Raw genomic sequence first — 23967 nt, forward strand, 5'->3', positions numbered from 1 at the left:
GGCGGCAAAGGGGCGCCACTGATACCCCGCGACAATTAAAACAATGTTATAATTTTATAAAAGTATGTCTGGTCATCCGTGCAAGTCTCAGCGAGCGGCATAAAAGTTAAAAAGTTGTAATTACAAAAAGTGGGATAGTGCAAGGAAGTATATAAAAATAGTGTTGTGTATATAAAATATATTACAAAAATATAAAATCTGTGGAAAAGAAATACAAAAAACACAACACGTAAAAAAGTTGGGTGCACTAATTTAAAATTTTAAAATTGAATCTAAGAGGGGCCGCTCGCTTTGTTGTAGTGGTTGGGGAACCGAAGAATTTAAAATGTTTTTGTGTGTGGTGGCGGAGGCACGTGATGGGCCCCGCCATATCCGAAACAATTGGTAGTACGCCCCGGCCTGACTATTTATTTGTGGCCGAGGCTAGGCGGGGCAGCGTGCAGAATAGATCAGTTCATGGCCCCGTCCCTGTATTAGTGAAAATATTTACTCACAAAAAACACGGTGCGTAGGGACGGGGCGGTAGTTCGGGGCATCGTTGGGCTCCCTCCTCTTCCATTTGGTGAGTGCGCCCCCGCCAACTTGCAGTATCCGTGAATCGGTTCCCCTTAAGTGCCCTCGGAGCACGGATGACTGGGAGATCAGTGGCGTCGCCAGGCGGTCGTTAAATTTGGAGTGCGTTGCCGTTGGGGATCGACTCAAGAAGAACTCGTCAAATCGTGAAGCGGTGTAGAGCTCACGATCTCGCCTACTCTGCCGGGACTGCAGCTCGCCAAGAACACCAGATCTTTTGGCTACCCTTGATGGCAAGCACCGCCAGTTTCCTGACGAGCTTAGAGCGAGCAAAACCGGTTATTCCCAAAGCCCGGAGGGAGGTGGACAGACCCTCCGCGAGGCTCCCCAAGGAGCCCACGACTATCGCATGACACTCCACAGGTTTCCCTGTGGAGGCAGCGATATTGCAACAAAGCTTGTCGTACTTTAGGAGCTTCCGTTTTGCCGCCTCATCAAAGTTCGCCTTTTGATCGAACGGGCAAGCCACGTCGACGACCACGACGGAACCGTCATTCCGCCGTGCCACTATGTCAGGCCGCAAGGCCTCACCTGTCGCCGACATGTGCTCGGGGACCGTTCGGTCAACGGATATCTCTTTGAACTGGGTTTTGTCTACCGCGTTCAGAACCTCCTGCAGTACCAAATTATGCCTCCCGAGTATTATGCTCATATTGGGAGGACAATGGTTTAGTACATGCGGGAGGGACTCAACTGACGCACCACAACGTCGGCATAAAATGTCCGGGTGTTGGTCCCTGCTATAAATAGCTCGTGAAACCCTGGTGGGTAACAGGTTCAAGCGCGCCCTCAATGCAAAGAAGTATGTATGAGGTTCCATAACCGACGGCTGCTTCACCCAGCGGTTCGCATCGGCATAAGCCATATGCGCTGCAGCGGTCTTCCCCTGGTTGGGGTGCTGCATCCACTGCTCCTTCCACTGCTGATTAGAGCAATCGTGGAAGGATTTGATGAGCTTCCGTCGGTCTCGGGAGGTAATCACAGAATTACGCACCCGCACAGTGATGCCGTTTTCCGGGCAAACGCGCCACACAGCACCTAACTGCCTGCTGGCACACCGGACGCGAGTCCACAGACCAGAAGGCAGGTTAGCGCCGGGTTTGCGAGTGCTATTCCCGTTGACGTCATCACCAGATAGATAACGCGCCCAGTCCGAAGGACCTGCTTCAGTGAGGCCGCCAAATTTAGCGGCGTAGAGCTTCACGCGCGCCGAAGCCGTCGCGGACACCGTGCCGTCGGGTGACGTTAACATCTTGAACCCCTTTGCGATCGTCAGTATGCTGCTCTCACTGCATACCGACGGGACACCCAGACCACCCATGTCAGTCGGTGTATGAAACACAGCCTGACACGAGGGCTTGGTCAAGCGAAACGCCACCCTAAGGCACTCGCGCACGCGACGGTCGAGCGCGATCAGCTCAGACCGCGCAATCGGACGAACCCTCAGATGAAAGCTGAGACTTGGCAGCAGAAACCGTTTCAGAGCGATCAGCTTCTGGTGTGGTGTGAGGAACGATGTAAACAACCGTTGGAGCCTTGCACGGAAGTCCTTGATCAGCTGGGATCCGGTGCGGGGAACACTCATGGCGCCAGTCATGGCGCCAAGGTATTTATAGTGTTCACCGGGCCGCAACAGGGGGATCTCCACTCCGTTAAGGAGCAGAGGATCCTCCAGTGCGACCCTCCTCCCTCCCCGCAACGTCCTCCAACCGATCCGGCCACACTTCCGTTGATTGAATGCAAGGCCTGCCCAACGGCCGAATTCCTCACACACACCCAGCTGACGTAGCATCTGATCACGATTTTCCGTGACTACCACCAAATCGTCAGCGTAGGCCAGGACTTGAGTGAGCTTACCACCTAAGCAAGCCATCCGGTAGCCATCATTCCCGGCACTGAGCCCTGATATTAGCACCTCCATTACCAGGTTGAAAAGAATGCCAGACAGGGGACAGCCCTGCCTGACACCTCGATCACAGGGTATATCACCGGTCTCACCAGCCGAAGATCTAACACGGCAGGTCGCACCGGTGTAAACATCCCTCACGAGTTCAACCAAGTAATGGGGAGCATCGAAGTGCCGAAGAACTTCGAGCAAGCATTCATGCCGGACGCTTCCGAACGCATTCCGAACGTCAAGGAAGACGGCAAGAAGATTCTTGCGCCTCAGCTTGGCGTCGGAAAGGACGGTATCCAACATGAAGACGTGCTCGAACACACCCTCAACTGGCATGAACCCTTTCTGGGGCGCCGAGAGCACCCCGCCCTCTTTCGCCCAAGTCTGAATACGTCTGGCGATCACAGCCGCGTACAATTTGTACAAGGTGCGGCAGATGCTGATCGGTCTCCAGTTTCCCACGTCCTGAACGTCCCCCTGAGCATCTTTGCAGAGCAGGGTGACGCTACAAGTCCGCCACGCGCCCGGAATACGACCGTGCCTCCTAACGATTTCGAAAAGGCGCGACAACAATCGACCACTAGGATCGAGGCCCTTCCAAAATCGATAAGAGAGGCCATCCGAGCCCGGAGCGGACTGAACGTTTAGGCCACTGAGGACCGCCTCAACCTCCTCACTGGTGATGGCGACATCCGCTTCAGCTTGGGTTACTAGGGACGGGGACGCGTCGGCCGCGTACCGTCTGTGGGCCATCCAGCCGGGCATGGATACTTGCCGGACTTCTGCGGGCCAAAAAAGCCTGAAGAAGGCAGGGTGGGGGATAGCGGCCGCAGTTCTCCGGAAGACAGTTTGTCTAACAAGTCAGACAAGTGCGCCTCCACGGAGCTTACGGATGCTGGGGAGTTAGGACTGGGGGAGCTCGAGCGAATGGAAGGGGGGGCGCTGCGGTCCTCACAGGAAATCATTGGACCAGCGACTGGTGGAGAAAGGCAAAGCGTAAGGGGGGCTGGTATGGGTCGAAGGGACGACCTTTCCAGGATCGGGGAAGACCCCCGCGAGCCGGAACTCGCAGAGGAATTCAAGGGGAGTCCTCGCCGGCGATTTCGATCGAGGATGGGGGACGAGTCGCTCTCGGACACAGCCTCGAACGACCCGGTGTAAGGGGCAGTGACGGAGGATGTTCCGGTTACGCCAGAACATCCTGAGGGGGTAGGAGAAGTAAGATCTATAAAAATTAACGGGGGGGGGGTGATGAAAAAGGTGACTTCACAGCCGCCGCGTAAGAAAGAGGGAATGGGGACTCGAGCTTTACAGGCCGTAGGGACGAGGGTGCTACTTTGGGGGGAGGAGCTTGGAGAGGAGAGTTGGAAGGGAGCAGGTTTGAAGGGGAGGTTGTTAAGGAAGTAGAGGGTAGATTAGCAGGTGGAGTGGGCGAAATGCGCCCACCCTTAGATGAAGAGAGTGGTCGCTTCCCTTGGCAAGATGCCCAGTGACCCTTTGCCAATTGGAGGGTTTCCGCAGTGGCAACGGGCTCTGAGCACCTGCCGCAACTGAGCTGGAACATGACTCTGGCCTTGTGAGCCGTCGCCATGTGCCGTTTCAGCTGCTGCACGCTTGAAAGAGGTTTATTTAAGATCGTGAGGGAGCACGACCACAAAGGGCAAAGTAGTTGGTTGGGGGGGAGAGGGCATGAATATGTTAGGGCCTTATTAATAATTGTAAATTTCCGGTTTTTTAATTTATAGGGTGTGCCAGAGAAAGCGGCAATTGGAGGGGTGTCATACTCCGAGTGGACATTATTAAAATGGTGCCGTGCCTTACACAAAAGAGCCCACCTGGTACCGCATGCAGGGCAGCAGAATCGACCCTTGTTGCCTTCCTGAACAGCGCCCACGCCTTTGCATGTTTTGAAGTGTTTGGATATGTGGTGTTGTGTGAGACCGGTGGTGGAGAAACTACATTGACTGCATGTATATGTTATTGTGAGATTTTTAGTGGTTATGTGTTCGAATTGAGGTGTGTGATGCTTTTTTAAGTGCTTTGTGATTGTGGCAACTGTGGGGTGTATGCTAGGGCAATGGGCAACTGGGCATTCCAGCAACAAGTCTCCTTTTCCGTGGTAGACGCAACGCACCTCGGTCTGAACATTCCCCGATGAAACGGAGGAAGACGAAGTCGCCATCTATCGTCCAGTGGTGTCTGCAAAACAAAACACAAGGCAGCAAGCGCACTGTACGTGATGGCAGACGTGGTGCTGCGTGGATGCACAGCAGTACTGGTGGGTGAGTTAATAATGGAAATCGCTAGCACTCTTTGGTATGATAATATTTTAGAGGCACCAACTATAGTAGACCAGAATTACGCCAAGGAAAACTATAGGGCAACAGACTATTATAACGGTAAACTATAAAACAACAGACCAAAAAAAACACCTCCTTATTGATTGAGAAAAAAAAAGAACTAGATTGAGCAGTCTGGGTGAAGATAATGATAAGATTAAGGTTGGTATGGAAGTTTTGTCAATAACAGAATTTAGACTAATCAGATAACAGTTTTAATTTTATGATTTTGGGTTGTTGAAAAATTTAGTTTTATAAGAAAAACAAAAATGGTGGTGGTTCAGCAAGGCAATTTGGCCGGATTTCAATTTGAATAATTTGGTTTAAGGGGCAATAAAGGGATAAAATAAAGACGGGTTTTAGGTAATTAAGCCAAACTGAACCGGAAATTTGATAGAGGGAAAAGGTCCGGGTTCCAATTAGTTTTGAGGGGGTGACCGGGGTTTAGGTGGTGGAGGGTTATCTATTTTTTTTTTTATTATTAGGGGGGGTGCCAATTTAAGTGCTAGCGGGGCGGAAAAATTAATAAAATACTATAAAATTTTTAAAATTGTAAAAGCAGTAATATAGAAACCCGGCCGGGGACTCACTTTTTGTTTGTAGTTGAGATTGTAATTTGGTTCTGTAATCCAATTGGTTGTTGTAGATCAGGTTATTGTCCAGTGGTAATCCAATAGTATTAGTGTTGCAGATTTTAGTTTAAAGTCCTAAAGTCCCCGGCACGGGTTGTTCGGCTTCAGCAGCCTCCCTATCGTGCTCAGCGCACACTCCCTAACGTGCCAATCAGCGGCAGACAGCCAGCACAAGGCCCACAGCGGGCAATGCCTAGCTCTTCCTAGCAGTGGGGGGTGCACTCTTCTAGCTGTGGACCCTTGGAGTGCTGGTGGTGCCACTGTCTGCCGCTTGGAGTCGGAGGGAGGTGCGCAGGTGGTGGAGAGTCGACGGAAGGCTGCAGGTGTAGTTGGTCGCCAAGATCTTGTTGTAGTGGGTTCTTTGTAGAGGTTGATCGCTTCGTTTTCGAATCTAAAAAAATATCTCAGGGTTCTGAAAAGAACCGTTTTTTTCTTTTTGTTTGAAGAAGAACCCACACTTGATCTTTTTTTTTTTTTTTTTTTTTTGATCTTTTTTTTTTTTCTTATTAAAAACAAGGACACATTTCCTGTTAGAAACACAGTACGCAGTAAAACATTCAAACAAGGATATAAAATTGCAGAATGAAATGAATACGGGATTCTTTTGCATGAACATATTATCAGCTAACGGAAAGAAATGATGCATTTTTGGGAGGAGGGAAAAGGGATTATTCTTCTTGTAGAGAAAATAATCAAATTTAAACAAAAAACGCTTGTTTATATTTTGTCACATGTTTCATAAACCATCGAATAAATTTGCTTGTACTCATACAACGAAAATGGCGAATATAATTGGTACATGACAGGTAAAAGTAAATGAGTGGTGACCTGTACATTTAAGCCTTTTCTATAGTTTTTCTAGGTTAGTTATTTTAAGAGTATTTTCGGTATTTCCAGCACCAAATTTTTGAGACAATCCCATGACCGCTGTTTTAAATTTGGTTTTAACTATCCATAACCTATGTTTTATAAATTCCTTGTTGTTCCAAGTGTAAGCATTGTCGTGATCCAATTTTTGTTTGCTCTCGAGAATTACTATTTTTGCCATTGAGATGAGCTTTAGGAATCCAATATTGTCAATTTGTTTACCGTTGGGAATATTATACATTAGTAGTTGATTGGTTATTTCACATTTATAATTAAAAATTTTATTAGCATAATTGCAAACTTGATTGAAGAATTTATTGGTGATCGCGCATTCTTGCATTATGTGGGATATATTGTCCACAGGCATCTGGCAAAATTTACAATTTGTAATTTGAATTTGCCCTTTATAATAATTTGATGAAAATTTTTTGTAAAAATCTCCAAATAGATAAGCTTTATTTGCAATCTTGTAGTGCATGTCTCTTTCTATGTTGCTGATGAATGGCTTAACGCTCTTAGTCACACAATTTATTTTTTCCCAAGGTATTATTTCCCCATTTATTTTTATTTTATTTTCAACACCGGACATTCCTTGTAGCGTAGTATAAATAGGTTTTAGTTTCGAACTTTCCCAGGTGAAGTTTTCTTTGTGGAGTGTTAGGAATTGTATTCTTATTGTATTGTAGAGTGGTGTGGGGTGTGTTGTATTGGGAGAGCGGTTGCTGTATAGATTTGGGTTAATCAGTTTCATGGTGGATCCGAATTGGTATCGTGCCCATTCATGCCATGGTTGTTCGATTTTTTCTATTTTGGTGAGTTCGTAGATTCTACATAATTTGGCGCTAATTAGTTTGTTTTTAATATTTATTATTCCTCTACCTCCTTGTTTTTTCCCCAGCTGGAGTTTGTCGCGGCCAATTTTTTCAAATTTGGAGGGAGCCCAAATGAATTTAAAAATGTGTTGGTTTAGAATTTTTACTATTTGTTTTGGTATTTGGATGTGTTTTCCGACGTGAAGCAGTTGGGGTATAATCAGGGTATTGATTAACATTGTTTTACCGTTAAGTGTGAGGTTTCGTTTACTGTGGTTGTTGAGGGTTGTTTGTATTCTTTTTGTTATTTTCTCCCATTGTTTTCCCACTGCGTATTTGAAACTAAAATTTATGCCAAGTATATTTATGTCGTCTTTAATAAAATTTTGCCATCCTATTTTCTGGAAGTTAGATGGATATTCTGTAAGATTGGTTAGGATCTGCGTCTTGTTGTCATTAATTTTTTGGCCAGATGCGTTTTGGTAGTCTAGTAATTCTTTTTTCAATTCCAATAAGTTAGTGTCTTCTCCGGTAATTATGGTTAGATCGTCTGCGTATTGCTCCAACTTTATTTCAATATTATTCAATTTATATCCGGTAATGTTGCGATTTGCATTAATTTTTTTTGTTAATATTTCGGTGCCAATTATAAAGAGTGTCATGCTGAGTGGACAGCCCTGTCGTATTCCACGTTTTATAAGAATTTCGTCTGTAAATGCGCCATTAATTTCAATTTTACTGCTAATGTTATTGTAGAGGATTTTTGTCCAATTGATCAAATATTGCGGGATATGCATACTTTCCAAGATTTTAAAGATGAAGTCGTCCGTGGTCTATGTTATCAAAAGCTTTCTCGTAATCTATGGATATTAGGCTTAATTTTTTATTCAGTAGTTTTGCCGAGTCTAGAGTACTTTGGATATTATAGATCGCTTGGTCGATGGTACGATCTTTTACTCCACATTTTTGATTGCCACTGATTGCTTTGTCTAAAAAGGTTTTGAATCTATTGTTAATTATTTTACTGAGAATTTTGTAGTCCGTATTTAAAAGAGATATGGGACGCCAGTTTCGAATGTCAAGTCTATCGCCTCTTTTATAAATTAATTTTGTAATCGCAATGCGCATTGTTTTTGTCAGTTGTTTTTTTATGTAGATGTTATTGTAGATTTCTGCCAGGTCATAAACAAATAATTTGTCCATTGTTTTATACATTTTCAGTGTTAGACCATCACTGCCGGGAGAGCTATCTTTATTTAGCGATTCAATGGAATTTTTTATTTCGTTTACTGTTATTGGACTGTTCAGCGTTTTAGTTTCCTCTGGGTCAAGAGGGATGGGTTTTATATCCTCTATATATTTGTTTTGGTTTGTGGTAATCGATTTTTTACCCCAAAGGTCATGGTAGAAATTATAGATGTTTGAAATTGTTTGTTCTTTGGTTTCGGATATTATGCCGTCTGTATTTTTTATGTTATTGATTCTATCATTTTTCCTTTGAGTGATTTCATATTTAAAAAATTCTCGTCCCGGATTCTCTTCATTTTCTATCTGGTGTATTCTCGATCTAATAAGTGCCCCTTGATTTATTTTATCTTCATATACGTTGATGTTATTTTCCAGTCTTTCTATTTCTTTAATTATTTCACGGCTATTTCTTCGTTGTTTTAGGATTTGCAGTTCTTCGACGGATTTTCTGTAGCGCAGTTTTTCTTCGTAGTTAATACATGAGGAGTATTCCTGAGTTTCGTTTGTAATTAATTTTTTCCCAAGTTCCCACCATTTAATACTATCCCGAATATAAGTTTTTTGCTGTCTCCAATGTTCCCAGGCAATTAAAATTTTTTCAATGAAATCAACCGAATCTAGAATTGAGTCGTTAATTTTATAGAAAGATTCGCCCCATTTCTTGTTTGAATTTATGTTAATTGTTATGATTGGACAGTTGTTGTGGTCCGAGAAATAGTTTCTAATATGCTCGCATGCCGTTATATTTTTTATTATATTTTTGTTTCCGTATATTCTATCGATTCTGCTGGATGATTTTATTGTGATGCGAGAGTATGCCAGTTCGGTTTTTTTTAGTATGCGAAATATATCTTTTAATTCGTGCGTTTGTTCAATGTTGAGCCATTTTTTTCTATCTATATTTGCTGAATTGTACGTACCCGTTGTGTCAAGTTTGTTCATAACCATATTAAAATCTCCCATTACGATTATGTTGTTGTCCGTGTTGTTGTTTAGTTTGGATTCCAATGTTTCCAATTGTGTTCTCCGAATGTTTCCGTATTTATGTTTGGATCCAGATTGCAAATAAAGGTTGTATATATCTATGTCAAAGCTATTTTTGTAAAGTTTGATTTTTTGGATCCAATTCGTTAGTATTATTTCGTGTGTTATTTCAAATATTTGTATGAGATATTTTTTAATTAACACGAGAGTGCCACAACTAAATTTTCGGGAATCACCAATGTGGGGGGCGTTTATGAAAGCTTTACTTTGGGTACTATTTTCTAAATTCGTAATTATTTCTATTGGTAGTATATGCGTTTCCTGTATTCCAAGAATTGAGATATTATTTTTGTCCATATAGTTTTTAATCATTCCAATTTTATTTTTGATTCCATTTGTGTTAATTGTACCTATTTTAATATAATTTTCCTGTTCGCTCTTAGTTAAGCCCATGGATAATATAGGGTGTCACTTGAAAACAATGCAATATTACATAGAAAATTCATGCAGATTGATATATTTATATATATAATTGGAAAAAGGAAGGAGTGGAAGATTAAGGGTTAAGTGTGGTTGTTGACTTTCCGTTTTTTTGACGGTGTACTGGTCGACTGAAATAACAGCTGCAGACTTCCTGGTGATCTTCTGATCGTTGGTGGGTCTGTATAACGTTCGTGTGCGGGTGTTGACGTTTCCATTTCGGATATGTTTGAATAATAGTGTGTTGGGTTGCTCTCCAAATTGCTATGATATTCCTCTATTATGTTTATGTTTTCTTCGGTTGTGTTTGCTTGTTGGCGGTTTGGAATATTCCGTTCCGGTGTTTCATTTTTTGAGAGATCTGAAAATTCCGGCGATGATTGGTTTTTGCTGTTTTCGTTGATTGGGTTTTTAATTGGTGTTTTGGTCTCAGGTACTTTTGTGATTACTGGTTGTTTACTTTCCAATTCTTTTCTTTTTGGGGTGTGTTGCTTTTTTTTCCGTTGTGGCTTTGGGGTTTTGTTTTGAGCGGACGAGCTTTCGGTCAGGCTTGGGAATATTTCCATGTTTGCCAAGTCAATTCTTGGGTCCTCTGTGGTGAGGAGTGCGTATTTGTTCGAAGTTTTTATTTGAGTTGTTGTTGCCGTTGGGTTGTTTCCTTTGCTTGTGAAAGGCACTGTGTTCCATGGTGTATTGGTTGAATTGGTTGTTGTAGGTTTTGACCGACAGTTTTTGATGATGTGCCCTTCTGCCTTGCAGAAGTTGCAGTAACCTTTCTTGGGACATCTTGTTTGAACATGCCCTCGCTCCTTACAGAAGCGGCAGAGAGGTAGGTGGGACTCACCAGGTCGGGTGACTGTCGCCCATTTACCACAGATTTTAATAATTTTTGGTAAGTTATTAATGTTTAGCTTTTCAAAGGATATGTTGAGCCATCCATTCTTTATGTGTCTAAAGTTTCGATGGTATCCGAACTCCATGTTGTTCACTTTTCCCCATCGGTATTTCTCCAAGAGGTTTGTTATCTTCCTGGCATCGATGTAGCAAGGGACTGGGTGGAGGGTGACTATTTCCAGAGGCGGCTTCGGCAGGTGAGCCGTCACAATCATTTCGTTACCAGCAGCACTGGTGAATTTTACTTGCGAGTTGGAGAAATGATGCAATATTTGGTCAATTTTATGTGCGCTTTCCGCTTTCAGGGTTAATAGGAATGCGACATCTTTGAATGATTCGGTGATGACCCCTTCTACGTGGTTTGAGACGGCTTCCAGGGGACCACCTTCACCGAACAACTCCATGAATGTGGAGACACTGATGTGCTCCACATTCCCTGTTAGTTGAATTACGACGGATCGTCGTACCTCTTCGACCAGCTCAATGACGTTTGTGGTCGCCATTGGATTCAATGTTCTTCAGTTTGTGGGGTTTTAAAAGTTTTTTTTTGTTATTAAAGTCTTTCTTTGAGAGTTCGTGATCTTTACGAGTAAAGATCACGTAGAGGCGCAAGGAAAATACAGTAATAAGAAATAATAATAAATTAGCAGCAAAGAACTAATTATCAGTGTTGCCAAAAATTAAGTCGGGCGTGTGTGGCAACACTAAGAAAAAGGCAATAATTAACAAAGGCGAGGGTAATTATCAGTGTTTCCCAAAAAAAAGACAAAGGGATTAAAGACAGTAAGGCAGGGGAAACACTATAGGCCAAAAATTGGAACGATGGAAATACGAATTTAAACTCGGGCTTAACTAAATTGAGCGTTTACAGGTAAGGCTTAAATGTATGTAGTAAGAAAGCAGGTCACCTGGTCGACGGGCAGAGAAGCAAGATAAACAGCGATGACGATTTGGGAGGTAAGGCACTTCTCCAGCGAACAAGAATACGAGAGTACGTACTTGATCTTAGCGAGAAGAGCCGAGAAGCGATACCTCTGTAGGTTCTCCGGATCACTTATTCGAGATAAGCGGTTTAAATGCGTTTGCTCTTTGGCGCACCGCGCCCCGGTGGAACTGGGCTATACCAGACACACGGGATAATTTGAATTGATCGAAGTCACATGATTTCTCCAACAGCGTTTTGCTCTTGGTCCTCCTTATCCTACCTCCTCTTCTCTATTTTTTGCCACCCTCTCCCCCTCCAAAATAAAAATTTTATATATATTTTTTAAATTCGAACAACTAGAAAAATAACAACCGTAACAGCAAGAGGTGCAACAACAATTGATGGAAAAAATGAAACAGCCCTCGGGAATTGTTGTTTTTCTTGCTTTATTAGTAAAAGTACAAAACCAAATTTTGGGTGCGGCCTAAAATAGGGGTAAAATATGGAACGCTTCACGATTTTGCGTGTCATCCTTGCGCTTGTCGGCAAAGATTTTTCGAGGTCGAATCGTGGTCACTTTGGCCAATCAAAAGGCTCCAAGTGACCACGATTAGTTTTTGGTCGATTTCCCTCGACCAATCAGATTTCAGAAAGTGACCACGATTTTGATCGATGACGTCAGAATTCAGAAATTCAGAAATCAGGTCTTGTCGTCTGCGAGTCGCCAAGTGAAAAGCGTCTGCAAATAACGTTAACACGCGTTTAAACTTAGATTAGCAACTACTTCTAGTCAATAGGCAGTTAATGTGGTGTTTGTTAGTGTAGTCCTTGTTTAGAAAACGTATTTTATTCGATTTCTTACGTGTTAGTTCAGCACTTTAGCAAGTTACAGTTTACCAGATTGTACTTGTGTTTTTAAGTTTATAACTTAAAATGTAAAGCTAGTTTAAGTGTAAGTGAACTGTTTGTGGTAATTTTAGTCTGGTAACCTGTAATTCCATAAGTTATTGTTTAAATATTAATAGTTTTTTCGAAAATTGAAAATACCTATTTACACTGTATACTAGGTTGAATATCAAAAAATTTCAATATTTCATTTAATTGAGCTTGGATTGTGTTGAGACTTTAACATAACGTGTAAATAAGTGTACTGAATATTTCTACAGCTTTAAAAATGTTTAAATATTAATATTTTTTTCGAAAATTGAAATTACCTATTTACGCTGTATACTAGGTTGAATATCAAAAAAAATCAATATTTCATTTAATTGAGCTTGGATTGTGTTGAGATTTTAACATAACGTGTAAATAAGTGTACTGAATGTTTATACAGCTTTAAAAATGTTTAAATATTAATAGTTTTTTCGAAAATTGAAAATACCTATTTACGCTGTATACTAGGTTAAATATCAAAAAATTTCAATATTTCATTTAATTGAGCTTGGATTGTGTTGAGACTTTAACATAACGTGTAAATAAGTGTTCTGAATGTTTCTACAGCTTTAAAAATGTTTAAATATTAATAGTTTTTTCGAAAATTGAAAATACCTATTTACGCTGTATACTAGGTTAAATATCAAAAAATTTCAATATTTCATTTAATTGAGCTTGGATTGTGTTGAGACTTTAACATAACGTGTAAATAAGTGTTCTGAATGTTTCTACAGCTTTAAAAATGTTTAAATATTAATATTTTTACTAATACAGTCAAAATAGTCATTTTATTGTGTCAATTGGGGAAACACCCCTCCTTGTTACGACTACTTGTGTGCTTACTGCTTTTGTTTGTGATAATGCTATATCACAGTTGTATTGTTTACGACAGTAACTTTATTTAATGTACATCAATACAGTTTCTCATGTTAATGACTCTTATTTACTTAGACATACGAATTACGATTTACGATTTACAACATACGATTTATGAAAAATATGGCGATTTATGAAAAATATGGCTAGCCCTATTTTTCGCCGTCTTCCCTCTGGGGAACTTCGTCTGGTGTGCTCTCCTGCTGCGAAGAGGATCGGGAACGAGAAGAAAGGGAATCTACCAAAAGCATGTCTCCCTCCTGCTCAGGTTGACTAACATAGATTTGTGAAACTTATATAATATTATATTATAGTACCCTTCCCAGTTATAAACAGCATTATAAACTCTAGGTAAGATCACATGCCATACAGGCTGTGAAGCAGAGGAGTGGCAACCCTGATGACAAGCTCGATGTACTTGGTGAGTATCTGATCCAGTTTGGAAAGTACAAAGGCCAGTCATTCAAGTGGATGCTCGAGAACGACCTGGGTTATACGGTTTGGTTGATGTCGAATATTCGTAATGAGGTTTTGTCAAAATCAATGTTAAGCCAGAATAAAGCTGCTTTTAAATGTTATGTAGATTCATTCGATGAAGTACGAGTCTGTGTCCAGAACCGTGTGAAGAGAGAAGCTGAGAAGAACCAACCGTCCACTTCAAAGAAGACGCAAGATAAACCCTCAGGCTCTAAGCCTAAAACTGTATCGATGTATCCTTTGGCTAGTTTAGTGTCTGGGAGTGTGTCTGACTCTAGGTTAACATCTAAATTGAAATCTTTACAGCATCCTATTTCTTTCAGCCCCTATGTTCCAAAACGAAGAAGAAATGAATCCGGTTTCTCCTCCGACTCTGCTGATGATGCTGAAATGTGTGAGGTAGTGGATAAATTTGAAAAGGAGTACAAGGGTAACTACATTTTCTGCTACATATGCTATTCGACTAAGTTGGGGCAATGGAACTATCAGTGATATTGTTAAGACAGTTCCTAACAGATGCCCATTCACGGTGTGTAATAAGTCACTTATCATACCTATTTCTTTAGAAAAACAAGCAGGACCATCAACTTCAGGGGTAAGTATCTCACCGAGAACCATTGCTACACCAACCACTAGCAGGGGATTCTCACCGAGCCGGAGCATTCGATTCCCACCGAACACAAGCATAGGATTCGCACCAGAACTGAAGATAGCACCGAGAGAAGCACCGAGGGCAGCACCGAGGGCGGCACCGAGGGCTGCACCGAGGGAAGCACCAAGGGCGGCACCGAGGGCAGCACCAAGGACAGCACCGATGCAGACAACTTCTTCCACACGTCACGAAGCAACGCTTATTCCACCAACCGCAGGTACACTTTGATTTCTACCTAATTTACATTTTCTTACTATAGTGGTTTGTTTACATTTGCTAACTATTATCCTTTTCTAGCAATGCCTTTGCCTGATGGGTGGAAGACATCACTTCCCACAGCAGACCACTCATGGATAGCTCAGGCACTATTCAAACGCAACCTAAAAACCGGGAAACCAGAACTCGACTTGGCTAGGTTTGACTTCTCATATTCTTAACAATTATAGCAAACCAATACAAGCTATATTATTGATGTTTATTTTAGTTGCTCACTTTTTTTATTTATGCAAATACTTATGAAAGGGTTCATTTTTTATTTTTATTTTGAAACAGAATTGATAAACTGTGGTGGGATCCTCCCCAGCCATCACTACAATGCGCACAACCGCCAAATCCTGGAAGATATTTCGCGCATAGATTACTGCTGTGGATGCCAAGAAAACTCTGGAGAGCTATATTTATTTGTCCTCAACCAGGCTGCTCTAAGGAACTTACAAGTGCTGGCTTATATCATCACACTCGACAGGTGTTGGACATTGAGGACATTTATAATTTAGCGGCAGAATATCTAGAATGCTCGAAATGCAAGAAAAAATTCATCAGTTGGAGTCGAGCCATTGTAGATCAGTTAGATGTGGGCCACAGAACACAATTTACACCACTCCTGTCGTACCAGCTTGCCTGTGATGTTAGAGTGATTAGAAATCATCGTCAACGAGGTTTGGGTAACAGCTCCACTCAGCTTCAAAAACAGTTGACGGAACAGCACAGCGAGCGATGGTTATTCCGGAACGTTCAGTATATGACTGATTGCCAGCACTTCATGAAGGCCCACGAAGGAGGATTGATCTTGCCGCCCACGTTCGAAGAACGACCTAGCTTCAAACCTATTCCCACATACAAATGGATTCTGACGATGTACGTGTTAGACGTCTTGCCCCGCGTCAATGAGATTAAATCTAAAATCACGTCAATCTTCGGTAAAGTTTTAAAAATGGATTCCACAAAAAAAGTCACGAAAAAACTGGCGGGAGAAGCTAAAGGAACATTGTCATGGGTCACCAACGTGGGCAACGAATACGGCCAAGTCCTCATGTCGGTACTAACCGAAGGAGAAGGTAGTTTAAACAACATGGCCGACGGATTGATGGAAAGATACTCCAATGCCAGTGTCCCCCCGCCAGACCTTATATATGTAGACAGAGGATGTTGTTGTTCAAGTCGCCCTAACGTAAACAAACTATTTCATAAGTGGGAAACAACAACCGTCCGTCTGGACATTTGGCATTTTATTCGAAGAATTGCTGTAGGCTGTACAACCGAGTCCCACCCTCTTTATGGTATTTTTCTGGGCCGGTTGTCCAGATGCATCTTCGAATGGAGTAATGAGGACTTGGACCAATTAATTCGAGCTAAATTGTCGGAGCTGGTTAGCAGAGGTTTTCCAAATCCTTCCTCTGCTGATGTACTTAGCCGAATTACCAAAAAGGAACTTGCGAAACACTGCCGCCGCAAAACAAGACCCAAAGAGCAAATAAAACAACTGATAGGCCAACTGATTGAAACATTTTCTGGGGAGCAGGGACGTGATACACTAGGGGTACCACTTTTAGATGCGGAACGCACATCGCTGATATGGAAAGAGCAGCAGCAGCATGTAACGCATCACGGATCCTGAAAATTATGCATTGTATATTCAAACGGGACAATTAAAAAAGGGCGACATAATGCTAAAAACTTACAGATGTGCATGAGGGTCAACGTCACTGGAGTCGTTTCACTTGCACTTAAACAGATTTATTCCAGGTATAAATCTCTAAAAGTTGAAAGTCCTTATTAAATTTATATTGTATAATTTATCCAGGTACAAGTGCAAGTGATTTGCACTTTCAAACCTATCTGTTGGAGGGGATATCGAGATGGAATTCTGACCGCGCTGCTGCTGCTGTATCCTCTTCTACAACGATCTCCAGCTACAACGCAACAGTGCTCCACGCTGCCAACGAGCTGAAAAAGTCTGTCTTTAAACAAGAAATGCCACACGGTGCCATACACCTGGGACAATATACAGGTAAAGCAACCTTGCTTCTTGTAACCTTAAGACATAAAAAAACAAAAAGAAAAGAAAAAGATTATTTTAACTCTGTTTTGTTTAATTTTACCATCAGGTGAACTCATCGGTGTGGAGTACCTTTTCAGCCAAACGGGAGCAGTGTTGAACACCCTCAGCGATCCTGATGAGCCTGCAGACACGTTGCTGCTGTCCGATGACGATATCAATTTAGACGAGGGCTTCCAAGAACAAGAACAAGAAGAGGAAGGTGATATCGCGGAAGCTACATTGGACAGTTTGCTTCCAGATACCAACAGGCTCTCTTCTGGTATGTTTATTAAGTTTATATTTTATGCACCAAAACTCATAACCTGATTTTATGTTTAGGTGTGTCAGTAGTTGGACCTACATTACAAGCGAGTAGTTCCGCAAACATATCGCCACCACCAGACTCAGGATCCACGTCGTATTCATCCTTACCCAGCACCTCCACTTCTGCATCAGAACCGTTGGCAACCGATGCAGAGGTAAGAATGAACCTTAGCTTTAGTAAACACTTAACTAACTAAAAGTTTTACAGGTGTATGTGGGTAACTGAATGTTTTTTTTTTCTTAAAAACCCAAATGTTTTTACAGGTGTGTGTGGGACCGTGCAACATCCCTGGCTACGACAAGGTTAGCTCTTTGGCAATTCGCCTGGTCTCTCTTATGGAGTGTACCGGCGCGTTGACAAACGAGCAAGCCTTAGACATAGCCAGGCTGTGGCACGCGTTGGATGAATACGACAAGCGTCCTCGGTGTTTGCCCCTCGCCACCGTACCACGCTAACCCAGGGAAGATTTAAGGCTCCAAAAAGAAAAACTACAGTGACCCCTGGAGTCGAAAGTACTAAACGGTAATTACCGATTGTACAGTTAAATTACTGTGGTAATGTACTTTAATTAATCGGTTCATTTACTGTTTGCAGATGTTTCCTGGGTGCTTTCACTGGTCCTGCTCAATGGCCCGACTGCAACCGGTATGTGGAATCTACCATCTCCAAACTGTGCGACATACACGCTGGTCCAGAACGTCGACAGAATAAAACTACACAGAGATGGACATTGATTACCGCGTCTTATAAAAAAATTCGTGACTGCGTGATGAACAACAGTCGGGTCATGGCAGAATGCAACATTCAGTTGCCGGATATTAACCGCAAAACTTTAACCCAATGGTAAGCAGTTTTACATTACTTTTACTACAACACCTGTGTGAACAAACAACTCATTATAATTTTTGTCTAAGGTACAACAACAAACAGAAGAAACGTGAGGCAGAGGTTTTGCTACAAGGAATCCGAATTACAGAACCAGCCATGGCCTCTTCACAGCCTCTGCCTCCAGCTAAAGAAATTCCATGCAGGCCCCCGGTAGTTAACTTTCCGACTCCATTAACATTTATTCTACCTGCAAACACTACCGGTGAAGCAAAGCTGCGCTTAGTTACCCCAAGAGCTGAACCTCTATTCCGCAAACCCACCAACCCAGCTCCTTCCAGAATTCAATTGAGACCCAATACATCAACACACAACACAACACCACCAACTGGAACTCCTCCTCCAATGTCACGCAGCAAAAGAAATTATTTAAAACGAAAACAACAGGACGAGCTAGTGGGTATTGTGAAGAGGCCATACCATAGAACAGTGGAAATAAAATGCAAGCAGTGCAACAAAAGAAGAGATTCAACCACACATAAACAATATTTTGGTAACTGGCACTGCATGGAAACGAGTCCGGTAACACACGACCAGTGGAAGCAACAATTACAACAAAAAGGATTTGGACAAAGAAAGAACAAACCATCTTCTTCTTCTTCTTCATAATTATTATTCCTCTATAATACTTTAATCATTTTTGTTATTTAATCACTACAATCATTATTGTTCTATATTCCTTAATTTATTATTGTTCTAATACTTTAAACATTGTTATTTATTTACTATACTCTACTTCCTTCATAATTATTTAATGCAGTTACCTACCTATTTCATATTTATTTAATGCAATTCCCTACCTATTTCATATTTATTTAATGCAATTCCCTACCTATTTCATAATTATTTAATGCAGTTATCTACCTATTTCATAATTATTTAATGCAGTTACCTACCTATTTCATAATTATTTAATGCAATTCCCTACCTATTTCATAATTATTTAATGCAGTTACCTACCTATTTCATAAATATTTAATGCAATTCCCTACCTATTTCATAATTATTTAATGCAATTCCCTACCTATTTCATAATTATTTAATCCAATTCCCTACCTATTTCATAATTATTTAATGCAGTTATCTACCTATTTCATAATTATTTAATGCAGTTATCTACCTATTTCATAATTATTTAATGCAGTTACCTACCTATTTCATAATTATTTAATGCTATTCCCTACCTATTTCATTATTATTTAATGCAGTTATCTACCTCTTTCACAATTATTTAATATCATAATCTACCTCTTTCACAATTATTTAATATCATAATCTACCTCCTTCACAATTATTTAATATCATAATCTACCTCCTTCTCAATTATTTAATGCAGTTATCTACCTCCTTCACAATTATTTATTGTCATAATCTACCTCCTTCACAATTATTTATTGTCATAATCTACCTCCTTCACAGTTATTTATTGTCATAATCTACCTCCTTCACAGTTATTTATTGTCATAATCTACCTCCTTCACAATTATTTAATATCATAACCATTCTAAACATTTTGTGTACTTATATTTTACCTCATTTTTGTGTGTACTTGTACTTATTTTGTGTACCTATTCTTTTTACCTCATTTGTGTGTACTTGTGTACTAATTCCTTCCTAATGTATTAGTGTACTGTTTATTCTTTTCTGTAAGGAATTGCAGCAAAGTTAATGGAGATGTTTTTGTCAATTTAACAATTTTATAATCAAGATTGTAATAGCAATTTATGTTAATGTTATACACCAATAATGTAACAATTTTGTAATCAGCAATGTCATCTATTGTTTAACTTTGATGCAATTGCTTTTATAATTCTTTTGTTAAATTTTGTATTTGTTTTACCCTGTCTCTGTTTCCCATATACTTCATACTTCTTACTATTATACATATTCAAAGTGTGCACCTGATTTTTTGAACCTCTGGTGGAATTTCTTTTCGGGGGTTTTGTTTTTCCACCATGTGTTTAGAGCGGCTCCCCCCATTGCACAGGTCGTGTCTTCACGCGCACTTTCATTGATTAATTAAATAAAACTATGTTAGAATGTACATTTGGTGTTTGCTTGAAGTAAATTGAAGAAATATATACTACAGAATGGTTCAATAATTCCCCAAAAAGTCAAGTGGAATGTGCATATGCTTGGTTGGTCATTGAGAATCATAAATGTCACGAAAATCGAATATTGGGTGAATCACCTATAAGGAGAAAATCGCATAATAATATATTTTAAGTTTTTCATAATTTTTGGATACAGAAGGCCAGTAAATACTGTATAACATTATAATTAAATAGGGAATCTTGAAAATAATGCCAAACCGGCTCCTTTGAAAGTTGTACGTTTGTAATTGGGCACGTCTATTACAATGACCTTATTTGGCATAATTTTGGTCAGGAATCTTGGGACATTTGCGCAGGGGCGAACCTCGAACAATGCGGGGGATCCTTGCGCCAGGGGCCATGCTAATCTTCTCTGTATCGATCCAATTTTAGTATATGTACTGCCGAAGCAAGTACATTTATGCCATAGAACGACATCTAAAATGTCGATTTTTGTTCATCCGAAAACTTTTGACCGAGGGAATCGCATACGCGCAGCCGATAATGTTTGACAGGATACAACAAAAGATTGTGCCTGTTTGACCGCTAGACCGCGCATTCGTCTCGCGTCGAATTGCGCTGGAGGGAAATGTCCAAACGACATATTACGGACGCGAGAAACGGGCAAAATATGGATAAAAAAAGAACAAAAAAGAGTTTCGAAAGAAAAATGGCAGGTTCGAGAGAAAAAAAACAAAGAAAAAGGAGATACGGCAAATGGAGAGACCCGAGAAAAAGGCAGTTTAAAATAAACAAACAAGGTATAGGACAAAGCATAGGGGAAACTGCAAGCTGGCCACAGCACTTCGTTTCGACCAAAAAAACTATTTCGCAGAGGTTCGAAACACTGTTTCGCAGAGGTTCGAAACAAACGTTTCGATGAGGTTCGAAAAATTGTTTCGGGTAGGTTCGAACAAACGTTATATATACGCATGAACAAAACTGTGACTTTTCCGCACAAGGAAAAAGCATAGGCACGGTCGTTGACGGTCTGGTATGTGAATGGTCTAGAGCGCAGCCAATCGGAACCTCCCGTCGCTCGCGCTGTAGGACGCATCGGTATAAAGGCGTTCGACCCGCGCCTGTAGTGTTAGTCAATCTATTGTAGTCATGGCAGCAGCAGCAGTTAAATCGAAGGCAGGCAGCAAAGCGGCAGCCCCGCTGCACCCAACTTACCAAGTTATGGTGAAGGCAGCAATCGCAGCCAGCAAAGAGAGGTCGGGGTCGTCGCGACAGGCTGTCGTCAAGTACGTGGTTGCCAATTATAAAGTAAAAGAAGATGCAGCGGCGGCGCGGATCCGTCAATGTTTGCAGCGGCTATCGAAAAAGGGCGAAATCGAGCACACCAAAGGCACAGGCGCATCTGGGTCGTTCAAAATTGCCAAGGTCGTTAGCTCCAAGCAACCAGCAAACAAATCGACAAAGGCGGCCACTTCCAAAAAGACAGCGACTCCCGCCAAGAAAATCCCGGCGGGAAGGAAGAAACCGGCGAGCGGTGCAAAGAAAATAACCACCGCGAAGCGGCCGGCGCCCAAGACGGCGAGCGCCAAGTCGACAAAAAAGACCGCCACCAAACCAAAGAAACCGGCAGCGAAAAAAGCAAGTAAACCAAAGCCGCCGCCTACAAAGAAACCAGCGGTCAAAAGAGCAACTAAAGGCAAAAAGTAGTTGCGCAAAATCTACAGCAGAAAACGGCTCTTTTCAGAGCCACCCCAATACCAAAGGAGTGTCACCTATATCGTTACTGAAGTATTAGTGTTTTAAACTGCGCCGCAGCTCGGCGCGACCGACCCCATGCTGCGTTCAGACGGCTACACGCCCCCCGCCGTGTCGGGCTACGCCAGCCGTGGCGACATAGCTATAGTGATCGCTGATATGGTGCAATCCAACCCCTCCGTCATTTTTTCTACGCTGTTTCGACGAGGTTCGAAATAACGCATAGGAAAACCAATAGGCGTTCAGAGCTGCATTGCCTTTAAAGCCGTCCTTTTCCTTTTCGTGTTTCGAGAAGGTTCGAAAGTCGAACTTGCTGCCCTGGTTCGCCTTTTTTCCACTCAGTTTCGAGGAGGTTCGAAAAAATGCATGGGAGAACCAATGGACGTTCAGAGCTGCGTTGCCTTTTAGGCCGGACTCTCTCTTTTTGTGTTTCGAGAAGGTTCGAAAATCGTACTTGCAGCCCTCGTTCGCTTTTTTTCAACTGTGTTTCGGGGAGGTTCGAAAGAATGCATAGGAGAACCAATATCCGGGCAGCGCCACAACGCTCTTTAAAGCTGTTTCACTCATATCTTCTGTTTCGAGAAGGTTCGAAACATCTTGCCGCCAAAAAAACGGACGAAGCGACCTTTCGTAAACGTATTGCGAACGATTTGGCTTTCAGAACAGTATCGTTTCTCTGCTGTTGCCGTGTCGTGCCACCAGCGACCTGCTGCATCATGTTGCGACGCTCCCCTGCTGAGCCATGTCGCGCGACGGTCAACCACTGTATATTGTCGCGCGATCGGCCCCCCTGCCGCGTCGGTCCGGCGGCAGTCGGTGTCGCGCGACCGGCCCCCCTGCCGCGTCGGTCCGGCGGCAGTCGGTGTCGCGCGACCGGCCCCCTGCCGCGTCGGTCCGGCGGCAGTCGGTGTCGCGCGACCGGCCCACCTGTCGCGTCGGTCTGGCGGCAGTCGGTGTCGCGCGACCGGCCCACCTGTCGCGTCGGTCTGGCTGCAGTCGCTTTGCGCGACCCACCCGTTGGCTTCGTTCGGCTGCCCGCCGCTGTGTCGGGCTACGCCGCCCGTTGCGACTTAGCCGAACTGATCGCTGAAATGGTGCAATCCAACCTCTCAGCCGCTTTTTTCTACGCTGTTTCGACGAGGTTCGTAATAATGCATGGGAAAACCAATAGGCGTTCGGTACCGCATTGCCTTTTAAACCGTCCTCTCTCTTTTTGTGTTTCGAGAAGGTTCGAATATCGAACCTGCAGGTCTCGTGCGCTTTTTTCCTTTTGTTTCGAGGAGGTTCGAACGAATGCATTGAAGAACCAATGGGCGATCGGTCTGCACTGTTATTTCCTTGCACCTTTTGTTTCGATAAGGTTCGTAAGCGGGCTATATATTCTCTGGGCGAGCCAATCGCTGCTGTTAGTTACGCTGTACGTGTCCTGAGTTGCTGTATTTCTGTAGAAAAGCTGTACTGTCAAAGAAATAATGTCCGGACGAGGAAAAGGAGGCAAGGGTTTAGGAAAGGGAGGAGCGAAGCGCCATCGCAAAGTGCTGCGAGATAACATCCAAGGCTTAACCAAGCCTGCGATTCGAAGGTTGGCTCGTCGTGGAGGCGTCAAGCGAATTTCTGGTCTCATCTACGAAGAGACAAGGGGCGTCCTTAAAGTGTTCTTGGAGAACGTGATCCGTGATGCTGTCACCTACACCGAGCACGCCAAGCGCAAGACCGTCACCGCCCTCGACGTCGTCTATGCTCTCAAGAGGCAAGGACGTACTCTATACGGTTTCGGCGGCTAGACTGAAACCACCCTCAATTTCGACCGGCCCTTTTCAGGGCCACCCATTTTTGTACAAAGAGAAATTCTGCTTGCTGCTTCGGCCGTTGGCGACGCGCGGAACTTGCGACGTTCGATGTCTGAAAATTTTACCCGTCGCCCGATTACAACGAAGGCTAGAACTGCGCCGCGCACCTAGGCTCCTGATTGGTTGCCAGGCCTTATCCAATTAGATCGCCGCTCGTTGTGTATAAGAACCGACCCCCGTCGAGGTAAC

The 23967-nt window shown here is 42.7% G+C and overlaps 5 protein-coding genes and 1 non-coding gene across 6 annotated transcripts; 4 read left to right on the forward strand and 2 right to left on the reverse strand.

Moving 5' to 3' along the window:
* Positions 1-9268: 9268 nt before the first annotated feature.
* On the reverse strand, positions 9269-11950 carry LOC149724134 (uncharacterized). The gene has a single exon (XM_089893324.1). The coding sequence runs from the start codon at positions 11227-11229 to the stop codon at positions 9916-9918; it is 1314 nt and encodes a 437-aa protein (XP_089749450.1). The 5' UTR covers positions 11230-11950; the 3' UTR covers positions 9269-9915.
* Positions 11951-13593: 1643 nt separating this feature from the next.
* LOC149724135 (uncharacterized) lies at positions 13594-16841 on the forward strand. Its single transcript, XM_089893326.1, has 6 exons — positions 13594-13728; positions 13812-14367; positions 14504-14806; positions 14887-15004; positions 15142-16614; positions 16673-16841. The coding sequence occupies exons 1-5, from the start codon at positions 13594-13596 to the stop codon at positions 16484-16486; spliced, it is 2457 nt and encodes an 818-aa protein (XP_089749452.1). The 3' UTR covers positions 16487-16614; positions 16673-16841.
* On the forward strand, positions 16536-19249 carry LOC149724136 (uncharacterized). Its single transcript, XM_089893350.1, has 7 exons — positions 16536-16554; positions 16673-16879; positions 16977-17189; positions 17249-17388; positions 17498-17658; positions 17829-18077; positions 18149-19249. Exons 1-7 carry the CDS (start codon positions 16536-16538, stop codon positions 18726-18728), a joined length of 1569 nt encoding a protein of 522 aa, XP_089749476.1. The 3' UTR covers positions 18729-19249.
* A 1273-nt stretch (positions 19250-20522) lies between these two features.
* On the reverse strand, positions 20523-20629 carry LOC149724137 (U6 spliceosomal RNA). The gene has a single exon (XR_016386796.1). It is a non-coding gene; the product is annotated as a U6 spliceosomal RNA (small nuclear RNA).
* A 544-nt stretch (positions 20630-21173) lies between these two features.
* Positions 21174-22087, forward strand: LOC149724138 (histone H1-like). The gene has a single exon (XM_089893327.1). The coding sequence runs from the start codon at positions 21323-21325 to the stop codon at positions 21878-21880; it is 558 nt and encodes a 185-aa protein (XP_089749453.1). The 5' UTR covers positions 21174-21322; the 3' UTR covers positions 21881-22087.
* A 1116-nt stretch (positions 22088-23203) lies between these two features.
* On the forward strand, positions 23204-23872 carry LOC149724139 (histone H4-like). Its single transcript, XM_089893363.1, has one exon. It carries the CDS (start codon positions 23401-23403, stop codon positions 23710-23712), a length of 312 nt encoding a protein of 103 aa, XP_089749489.1. The 5' UTR covers positions 23204-23400; the 3' UTR covers positions 23713-23872.
* Positions 23873-23967: the final 95 nt, after the last annotated feature.

The sequence above is a fragment of the Ciona robusta genome, unplaced genomic scaffold, assembly GCF_009617815.1.
Source record: "Ciona robusta unplaced genomic scaffold, ASM961781v2 AP042741.1".
Taxonomy (NCBI): domain Eukaryota; kingdom Metazoa; phylum Chordata; class Ascidiacea; order Phlebobranchia; family Cionidae; genus Ciona; species Ciona robusta.